Here is an 11888-nt window from a genome sequence, read left to right as displayed (position 1 = left end):
TCGTTATTAAATAAAAGATACATTATATTTCTTTAAAAATATTATTGATTTAATGAAATGAATTTATAAAATTATATTATTCAGACTTTTCCCATATATTATGCTTTAATTAATGTTTATAATGTTGTCATTATAACATTTACGTTCAAAATAAGCGAGTACTTTTTTATTTATTGAACATTAGATTTAAATGTTGTTTATATTGAAAATTTTCTTGTAAAAATAATTTCTTCATTAAGCTTGTTTATTCACTTAATGAAATAGTATATAAAATGAATATTGTTAAAATATTTTCATTAAATTATCTTATTATGTTGCTAATTTATTTTTTAGAGACAGCTTTTGCTTTAAAATGTTGTTCTAAATCACTTATATCGCCGCTCAATTTTGAATTTATTTAAAAATTTTTTCGTTCTTTGAATTAATTGTCAATAATAATTTCAATACCAATTATTTATAAATATATATATATATATATATATATATATATATATATATTAAGTCGAGTAATAATTAAAAAATAATATTTTCAATTATTTATACTAATCTATGCTCTTATGGTAATGGCCTCTTTATGGTAATATTGAAAATTTATACCTTAATTTTTATTGCTATACATTTTATTAGAAATAAATTATATTCCACTCAAAAAGTAGTGATAATATTGATATTAATTATTTAATATGATTACCAAATAATAGTTCTATTATTCATATTCGTTAAAGTTTAATTTTTAAATTAATGTTAAAAACATATGTAAGATAAATTAAAAAAAACGTATCTTATTATATATTACGTACATATATACATTGATGTAGTAGTTATACTTGTGTTACAAGATCGTTACCTTTCCAGCCTATTCAGATCCAGTGTCTCATAATGAAATGAATGCTTGTGGTATTCAACTTGTTTAATGGTCTAGCACATTATTAGGAAAGTACTATCTCATATATAAGAAATGTATTGGCATATTAATTTATACTAATTTCATTTTACAAATAATTGAAATAAAATATGTATAAAGAAATTCTACATCATACAAATTATATTAAATCAGAATTAAATTATCTAGTTTATACAATTATATATATATATATATATATATTGATATACATAATTTTCATCGTTTCTTAGAATCACAAAACTAGTTATAATGCTATTTCGTAAACTTTTTTGTTCATCATTATAAAACGTGCTTTATAAGGATCTTTATCTATTATAAAATAAAAATTAAATTTAGTCTCGAATAGTGTGAATAGTGTTTAATTTAAAACGTAAAGAAATTAAAATGTGTAATAAACTACATTTTCAATCTTGTTCGATATATAATAATAAGAAATATTTTTTTATACTTAAATATTTTAATCATCAGCACTTTAATAATCAAGTATTGAAAATTGATATTATCATATATAGATTTATGTAAATCTATAAATATTAAGAGATAAGAATAATGAAAGCTTGTTATTTATTTTCGTCGGAACGTCATTTGTTTTGGTGAAATTTATCGACAAATTTTTTTACTATTTTGAAACACTTATTAGTCTTAAATATATATTTTTCATAAATAATGTGGTCTCTCAAAAGTCCTTTCCGGTTCGATATTTCTATATTAAATGAATTAAAAATAAATATAATATTATAAAATTAATTAATATATCAACTCTAATCGTTTTATGCTACTAAAACACTAATTGTAGGCTAAAATAAAATTTATTGAATATGATTGTGCTAAGATCTAAATGTGTTCTTAGCGACAGTAGCTGAAAATCAATGAGGTAATGTATTTGAAAATTTTCTAAGAGAGTGAAGGAGAAGGGCAAGGTATGAAATATTAAAAAAAATGTCCATTTATATACGATTTCTGCCTCCACAGATCCAATGACTCGTTTTATTTCATCAGTCAATGTGAATTGTAATCGAAAATACAGTATAACTGAATTCACTCTAAAGATAACGAATGATAAGATCGGCTCCTGAAAAGAGCGAAAGTTTATGGTATCGCTACCATATCCCATTGCGTTTAAAATTCGCCTTTCGCACTGGATTGGAGGCATTTGTGCTGGGTAGAGCGCGGCAAAAGGTGGGGAAACGCCGCTTGGCAGGACTGAAAGTGGGGGATGACAAGGTATACCCGCTGAACGACTGCCCTGCTTGCAGTCTTTCACGCGAGGACCCGACTTTTCACCGACACGGATAGATAGAAAGATTGAACGAGAGAGATAGAGAGAGAGAGAGAGAGAGAGAGCGAGTGTGTGCGTGAGAAAGAGAGAGAGATAGAGAGAGAGAGAGAGAGCACCAAAAAATTACTGACATTTATTTACGTACGTTTTTTCATAATCACATACAAGTACAAAGACTCACACCTACCCATCCGCGTATACGCTGGACCGCGGGCACATTCATACATACGCACTCTTTATCTATTTTGACATCTGTGTATACACATTTATATATTTGAATATTAATGTACTTTTGTGCACTTTTGTAAATAGGACCGTATCGAGATCAGCAAGGTAAATTGACGTAGCCACTGGCTACTTGTACCGCTTGAGTGGCAATCACTTGCCTCGTTTCTTTATATCATTTGTTCATCGCCAGCGAAATTAGAAATGGCTAATATGTACATCAATTTCGTTTGCCTCTTGGCTGTCATTGCCGCAACTCGTGAGTATTCAAAACAATTTAGCTCAAACTTTCCATATTAGTTATTAAGCATCGCGATTAACATTATGGTTTCTTCTAATTCATTTCATTTAATAATCAGAAAACGTCACTTTGATTTTTTGGTTATTTATTTATTTTTTTTTTTTTATTAACCTCTATTTTTATTAATCGTCATTACATCGTTAAAAGTGTTGATAGGTTTGATAAAATATCGAATATTTTGAGTGATAATATTTGTATTATTTCGCTGGAACATTTTAAAAATTTATACGACAAATTCCTAAGTCAGCGATCTTTTTTTATTTTTTAGAAATTTTGCGAACACCGGTTCTGTCGTAATATAATAAATAGGTAATTAATACAGTAATTAGAAGTAAAGACTAAGTATGATTTTAAAACATTCGTTAACCATATTTAATATTTAAAAATTCATAAGCATACAAGTATTTTATTTTTTTTTCCCCCCAAAAATTATTATCATTATCAGATTCATATATGTATTATATTTAATTTAAAATTAAATCTATGTTGTAATAATACACCATATAATATGTATATAACATATAAAAGATTATCATACATTTTCTTGTCTGTCTAAATTTAATTTTAACGAAAAATAATTATTTCACATTTCGGTCGGCTGATATAAAGATAATTATTAATGTTTCATTAATAGGCAGAATTTTATTCCGAAGTGCATATTACAATCGATAACATTAGAAATGCAAAAAATGTTATTTTACTAATCTTTAACATCGTATTTTTATGAGACCAATCAATTTATGAACAAGTTTTCTTTTTACCAAAAATTATTTACAATAGTCTTATAAAATAGTTCTACGATATTCGATAATATTTCAAATATAAAATATAATTCATAGGATTGAAATTACCGAAAGATTTTACGAATACTATATTTCTTTTATTGAAGATTCATGATTTGCAATTACCACAACATAACAGCGGTAGTAAGTTCATTGAAGCTCTATATGATTAACGGTTTTATAAATTGGTAAAGTTACTTCTAATTTAACAGAACTCGGATAACATATTTTTAATAAATTGAGATATAAAAAGTTTGACTTGACGATGGAAATAAGATTTTATTATACAGAATTGGACCAAGTTAAAAGCCTTTGGGAACTCTCATTTAAAAAGCAAAAAACAAAAAACAAAAAAACAAAAAATTTCTTTTATTATTTTCTAACATCTCTCAAAAGAATTTAATTTATCGAATATTTTCAAACAACAATATAAGATATCATTTTCACTGGTCCCAAAGCTCGGCTACTTGTATAGATAAATTATGTTTTTTGAATGCGAATTCACATTTTCAATGTACAGACGGGAGGAAAATCAATATATATTAAAGAAACAAAGATGTAAAATGTGTATTTACTAATTTCCAAAGTCAGGCAGGCCCTACTCTCACTGGTATCTCCCTCTTAAACCGTGAATTACAAAGATAATCAAGAGTTTTCTAAGCACTCGCGCGAAAAGTTTCGATGGCGCGACGTACGCACTTTCTAAAGTGTGAACGTCGGAACGGCTTCTCTTTCTCTCGGCCTCGCTTGCCCACACGCAACCTTACGTAAAATAATTTTAAGCGGAGCGCACAAGTCACTAGTCGAGACTCGTAAATCGAACGGCATATGGAAAATTCATGCGAGACTCGAATACACATACATACATTTGTAACCCTCGCGTAGCTAAATCGTTACCCTGGAGTAGTTGCGTAAATTCCCCGAATCGTCGAATAATTATTCCGAAGTTCCAGCGAATTCTGTTGTAACTACATTCGGCCGGTCTGCGTTAAGATGTCCTTTATAATTGGAATTGTGAATACCGCTTTTTACATGTATTTCCTATTCCATTATTTTATGCAATAATTTTTTATCTTTGTGTTTATATATTTATATCATTTCATTAGAGATTTTTAAGATACTTGCTAAATAATTGCTAAATTTCATTAATAATATTTTACCCATGATTTATTTTTGATGCTATAATTACTTTATTTATCGGTACTTTTCGCTACAAATTTAAAATAATAAAGCATAAATAAAACTATCCCATCCATTGAAATTATAGTTTATAGTTTCTGGAAGAAACACGATCAAATAAATGTCGAACGCTTATTTATCAGTAAAATAAGGAAATGCACAAGACAATGTGAATTTACTGATTTAATAGGAAATATAAGAGATTGTTCCAATTCATTATTTTGTAATTCCAATCATTTCTCGAATAGCTAGAAAAAAAATGTGCTCCGAAGATATACTTTAAATTCATAGAAATACTTGCGGTTTCTATTAGATAACTATTAGATGAAGTAGCCTTCTTTCACTTATATTTATTTTATCCAACGACGTCAATTTTTATAAATTTTTATTGAATGAATATCTTTATATTATTTAGGAGATGTTTTATTTTTCTTTTGTTATACACTCAATCGGTGTTTAAAACGTGGAAAATATGTCGATGTAAGAATTTATTTGAATTGTTATCGGATGAAGCAGTCGCTTATGCTGTATAAATTTGCAAAAAAGCAATGAATATGAAAAAAAAAAAAAAAAAACTTCTTTTAATCTCTTTCCATTCCACGAAGAAAGTTTTGCAATTACGCGAATGATTTAATCCCGGAAATGGCGAAAAACCGCGAGAGAAAAAACTCCTTACATCTACAAAAGTCGAGTATCTGGATGAATCGAGAATAGTTAATAGTTATGTAACATATCGAATATAACAAGGCAAATATTTCGAGATTTTATTCCTGTAAATGTTGCACGAGCATGTATTGCTTGTTCTTGCAGGTGGAGCATATAATTGCCCGAAAGAAGACGGACAGTACGAAGATCCAAAGCAGTGCGACAAATACTACGAGTGTATCGACGGTTTACCAATTGAAAAGTACTGTCCGGATGGCCTGGTGTTCGATCCTCTGAACCGGAAAGTTAACAAGTGTGATCATGTCTTTAACGTTGATTGCGGCGACCGACTTGAGCTGCGTGAGTAACAAACTTGACTTCTTCCTTATTTATCAAATTGCTACGCTTTTTCTATATTTGTATGTAAATTTTTAAAAAAATTATACGAACGTTTAATTACTCTTTACTCTTATTTATTAATTTATATCTTATCCTTAGCGCCTCAAATGCTAATTCAAATTATATTCATATGATGCAATCAATATGGCTTTTGGATTATAAAATTATGTATCGTCTAATTGATACTCATAGGTCTTCTAAGAAAATTTGATATTGCAAGCTTTATGCAAAATTTATTTATGCTTTATAAGATCTTAAAACTTATTAGAGAGCTCATAACTTATTCGCGCACGTCGTGAACAACTAACGCACAATACAAACTGTTCGTTTATTGGCTCAAAATTTTATTTCTAATAAAACTTATTTGCATTATTTTCTGTCAGCGAAAAAGTAAAGATAACATTATGAATTACAAACGGATAGAGTTAGCCACTTGTAGTATTTAAGCATTTGTAATATATAAATTTGATTTGAAATATAATTCGATTTACAGTTTCTAAAATGAATTTATGCAATATAAAATAATCCATTTTATAATTTATTAAGTTATTAATTTTGTATATTGTAAGGGATATTGAAAATGTAGTATTCTCGGATTGATTTATTCCTTCATGACTAGTTATGAAGATAATAAGGGGGCTTATATATATATATATATATATATATATGCAATTGCAGGGAAAAAAACGGGACCCCGCATGCACGTGTGAATAATACATTTTCGTTCGAGGAAAGTTGATGAAAATGTTGTAAATTCGGTTGATCTTACATCAGTCTAAGATCAATTTAAATTACAGTTCTCGTTTAATTATCGTTCGATATTGATAATACGTATTCAATTATAGTTCCGCTTCTATAATAAATTGACGCAAGTTGATGATCAAGATATCTCAGACTTTATTTAAAAAGCTGGTGAACTTACAGAAATTAATGAAAAATTACAAAATTAAAGGAAAAACTTTAATAATAATTAAAGTTATTAAATAATTAGATTTAGATATTTTTAATGGTAATATTCTTGCATAGATTAATCCTATATTTTATTTATCCTGTAATTAATTTACAATAGAAATATAATTTTAAAAATTGAAAATTGAATTGCAAAAAATTGCAAAATCATTGAAGTATCATTAGTTACTACATCATTGTACATTGGCTAGGTATAGGTGATATATCGACAAATAATATGATAAATTTCTATCATAAATAATGACTTGTGTTATGGAATTAAAATTTTTACTATCTAATCGAGCACATCAAGCTTGTACGATTTATTATAATATCCTTCAAATTACCCAAAACTTGAATGTAGTTAATAAATTGAGTGTAATAAATTGTAGTACTCGAATTTATTACATACATTTATTACAATACACAATTTATAATGAGATTAAGTACAAGAATTTATGAAGCTGCAGTCTGAATCTCGATAATAATGTGGAGTTTACGTAAATAAGAAAGATCGTGGTGGGAATATGCTTTCAGAGCCACCTCAACCAACGAAAAAGTGTCCGCGCAGAAACGGTTTCTTCGCACATCCTGATCCATCGGTCTGCAATATATTTTTCAACTGTATAGACGGCGAGGCCATTGAAATTACTTGCACGACTGGGCTACACTTCGACGAATACAGTGGCACGTGTGTCTGGCCCGACAGTGCTGGTCGAAAGGTATATGAATCACATTGTTAGCAACTCCATAACGGATTTATTTTTTATGTCTTAAATAGCAGTGATTGATAATGGAATGATCGTTGACTCGGAGTCATCGTTATAGTAGGCAATATTTTCATACTCGATGTTAGTAAGGCATTATTATTAACAATTTATCGATCTAAGAGTCGAAAGAGTGAACATTGTATTAAGTGTGCGCTTTAAAGAATTTTATGGTTTATTGAAAAATTTGTAATATCATTCATAAAAACTAGCAAAATTAAATAAAATATTATAATGATCAAAGTTAGGGTAAATAACTTTAAAATTAGATAATCCCTTAATCGAAATATAATTATGTTATATAAATTATGTATATATTTGTTCAATTTATAAAATTTTATTCATTTATTGCGTACTTGCTGAAAACCATATTTTCTATCACGTTAACTCCATAATGATTTTCAAAACTTTATTTATATGCGCAACTTATCTGACATAATATTCAATACATTTAAAAATAACTTAAATAACACATATTACCAAATGCTTTTATTCCAATTATTTTATTAGTATCTATAGTGCGATTTTTATAGCTAGTCAAGCTCACGAATAAAACCATTTATTCTTTTTAATATATTGTATATTTAAAATAAATAGACAGCGCATAAATTTTTAATTACCAAGACTAAAAATACATAATACTTAATATTTAGCAAAAACAATATACTTTGAATAACAATAGAGTAACTATCTGAATTGTAATTTTTGAATTTATGTTAAAAACCTCCTTGCTGTATCTAATGATTCTATATTTTTATTTAGATTTTTATTTAGATTTTTATTTAGAGATTTTTGTTACTAATTATTATTCTGTTAAAGGGGACGACATCGAATTATTATATGTTTAAAATTTCAATTATTTCAGCTGATTAAGATTAAGAGGCACGATATTTTTACAATTTAACGAACGATTATAATTAACATACATTTTTTAACTTTTGTGTAAATTTGTATAAAAATTATTTTAGAATTTCTATATTTGCACGATTTAATCCAATATCTAAAGTCTTTTTTTTTTATTTGAACCACTTGTAGTTAAAGCATTAAAAAGTTACTCGTGATTCTCGTGAACGACTAATAATATCAACGTCTGCGTGCAAAGATTTACAATAATCCTATGGCTATGACATGTACAATATTAAGAGATTGATTATTCAATAATAACATCCATGGAATTGGATCAATATCTAGTTGATTGTTTGATTTTCATTTATTTAATTTCACTTGATTTTCATATTATTATTATCAGAATTAGCGTGCAAAATTTATATTTTACAGATGCTTTAGTCTCTATGGTAGATTATAATTATTATACGACATAAGTTTTTCTGGTTTCTTCATCCTCTTCTTGCCGCCTCTCTCTCTCTCTCTCTCTCTCTCTCTCTCTCTCTCTCTCTCACTTTGAAATAAAATGAGAATTATTCAGGATAAGTCAATTACTATAAAATCAATAGCATTAACCACATCGAATGCAATAATTTTGATTTGCAGTGATCTTTAAATTAACAATAAAACTGATTTTTATAATTATTAGAGGTGAAATGTCCGATAAATAAAAGATGACGATGATTGGAGTAGATAAATAAAAAGACTAAGACCCGAATTTCTTCGTTGATTTGACTTGACTGAGCAGGGCTGCGGTGTCGTTGGCAAGACGTTGTCCGATGGTTTTGAGTGCCCAAAGGATACAGGCGTTGACAGTAGAGGACTCGCCGTCGACCATCCAAAGTTCGCACATCCCGAAGACTGCCAGAAGTTCTACGTGTGCTTGAATGGCGTCACACCACGTGAACAAGGATGCAGCGATGGTACCGTTTACAATGAGGAGCATCAGAGGTGCGACGCACCCGAGAACGTTCCTGGATGGTATGGCATTTGATTTTTATTCTACAATTGCCGAGTATTCCGTTATTTGTTTTATTGCTGCATTCTAGTCGCATTGAGCATCTTATTGTGTGCCTCTTGTATCAAATGACTTATATAATATAATTTCCGTATTTTAAATTATTCATGGTTATATTTTCGAAAAAGTGTTATTTAAAGCTCTTTTTACAATTGGTATTAATTATTGTAATTAGTATTGAATCGACATTAGTATGTAAATGAAATGCATAAGATACTTAATATTAGTCATATTCGATTATTTCGTTAGGATGCATTGTATTGTTAATTGAATTGGACAATTGTTACAATATAAACAGTATGGAATTTTGAAAAATAGCTTCATACATAACTTAACACTTGTTCTTCTTCATTTTTTCATCCATTTATGATCATTTGAATTAGAAATCAATCATAAAATAATAATCATGGGGATCGAAGATATGTATGTTATTAAATGAGAAATTTTTTTTAGCGAGGACTGGTATAAAGACGACGCTAAGAAGCCATAAATCACCGCAACGACATTGATTTGTCCCGCATCGGGACACCGTACATATATAAATATATCTCCGCCTCATGTATCTATCGTTAGTTCTATAGATATGTAAATGTTTTGTAATATTATTAAATTTTATCTCGCACAAGGCTTTTGTGCTTTTATAAACAAAATAAACAAAATAAATAAATAAATAAATAAAAATTATATTAAATAGTTAAATAATTAAATAAATCAATAAAAAATATTAAAAAAATCACGTTATAAAATGTTGACATTGAAATTCTATATAAGTATTATATTTAATCTAAGGTCTCATCTACTATAATAATATAATACTAATATTATATTAGCATCCGAGTGCTTTAATACATATCACCTGTACTTGATATAATGGTGAAGATTTACTATAATAGAGAGAAAATTTAAAGGTTAAGAACCTGCATTATCGTAATTTTTACAAATCAATAAAAAATTAATAACATAAAATTATATTCTCTGTTGATTTATAAACCTATCACGCATTACCTACTATGAATGAAAGTTAACAAAATTTTTATTTTTAAATTTTTATTAGTTTTATATGAAAAAATTCTAACTGTATGTTTCGTTAACGTATACCATATATAGTTCGTGTTATTAATAAACGGCCTTTTGCTTATTTCCATTATAATTTATTTATATTATAATTTATTTTTAATTGTAATATTATATTATTTATAAAGGAATTTATATAAAAATTAAAAGGTAAATCACATCTGTTTTAATTGGAAATTTAATGGAAATTTAATTTAAAAATGTCAAAATAATGGTTATTTCTTCTTTTTTGTTAATTTCATCTAATGTTTTGTGGTTTTATCAATAAATTGATGAATTACTGTCATTCAGAAAGAAATGGAAAACATGAAGGACGATAGTAATAAATGCCCATAGATAAGCATTCGTTTTTCCCAAGAAACTTAAAAATTCCTTGTCAAATTATTCTCGGGTTAGAAAAAAAGATATACGCCGTGGACGGAAAGTGCATGAATAATTTCGTAACACAAAGCACATCGACAGTGACTTCCGACTGACTCTCGTCAAGTGCCAAGGATACCTGTATTTTCAAAAGACCTTGGATGCCGCGGGCACCTAAGGCACTCGTGTCGAACGATCTCACGTAGCCGAACTTTCTCTCGGTTGATAAACCGGGCGCGTCATATTTTTTTGTTTTTTTTTTGTTTTTTTTTTTGTTTTTTTTTTTGACATCGTCCATAAGTTCGAAAGAACTAGATGTACTTTCGATCGGACTACCGGATCTTGGTAAAAGTCCTATCAGATATGTTCCGCTTTCGTTCTATGTCTCGGTCAACGGCGAACCTTGGCTACGCGAATGCCTATCGACATTACAGCTTTGCTATTCAATAAGAAGTCGTTTTCTCTATGCTCTTTTTGCAGTGTACTCAGTTTCAGTGTACTCCAGCCCTCCAGTGAAACGGACATCGATCTAACGACAAATGCACGAGCTCACCTCCATTTGTACGGAATACATATGCATTCCTTTCTTTATATTTTCTTTATAATTGATTATTAATTAGTGCGTAGATTATATATTATAGCGGATTCTTGATCCGATTTTATCTACAGGTGAAATTGAATAGTGTATCGAGGGTAAGAGAGAAAATTTGATTGTTAATGATAGATAGCTTTTTATTATTTTAGAATATATATCTCAGTCATAACAGCCAGCGTGCTTTATAAGATTTTAAGATTTGATGACCTAAATTATTTGTTTATTTACATTTTCAAGTTCTAGCTTTTACTATTAATTAGTTAGTATATTAACTACTTAGTTTAGTAATAACTACTTAGTATAGTAGCTACTTAGTATATTTAATTATTACATAGGTATGTTTGTATGTAAATAATTATTTGTTCAAATATTAGTAATAACTATGGAGATGAATCGCTTTTAAATATTCAATTTGTGAATAATGCGTTGAAAATGACCCGCAATAGATTTATTCTTAATTAGGTCTAGACACACATGCAAAAATATATGTGCACAGCATTCATATTTGGATTAAAAAATATTTTATA

The 11888-nt window shown here is 28.2% G+C and overlaps 1 protein-coding gene across 1 annotated transcript; it reads left to right on the top strand.

Annotated features, from left to right (window-relative positions):
* Positions 1-2271: 2271 nt before the first annotated feature.
* LOC105362327 (peritrophin-1) lies at positions 2272-9986 on the top strand. Its single transcript, XM_011499745.1, has 6 exons — positions 2272-2324; positions 2496-2667; positions 5481-5675; positions 7200-7384; positions 9063-9295; positions 9786-9986. The coding sequence occupies exons 2-6, from the start codon at positions 2613-2615 to the stop codon at positions 9820-9822; spliced, it is 705 nt and encodes a 234-aa protein (XP_011498047.1). The 5' UTR covers positions 2272-2324; positions 2496-2612; the 3' UTR covers positions 9823-9986.
* Positions 9987-11888: the final 1902 nt, after the last annotated feature.

Source organism: Ceratosolen solmsi, unplaced genomic scaffold (genome assembly GCF_000503995.2).
Source record: "Ceratosolen solmsi marchali unplaced genomic scaffold, CerSol_1.0 scaffold35, whole genome shotgun sequence".
NCBI classification, from domain to species: Eukaryota; Metazoa; Arthropoda; class Insecta; order Hymenoptera; family Agaonidae; genus Ceratosolen; species Ceratosolen solmsi.
The sequence above is the reverse complement of the archived record's forward strand: the minus strand, read 5'-3'. Positions and strand labels throughout refer to the sequence as shown.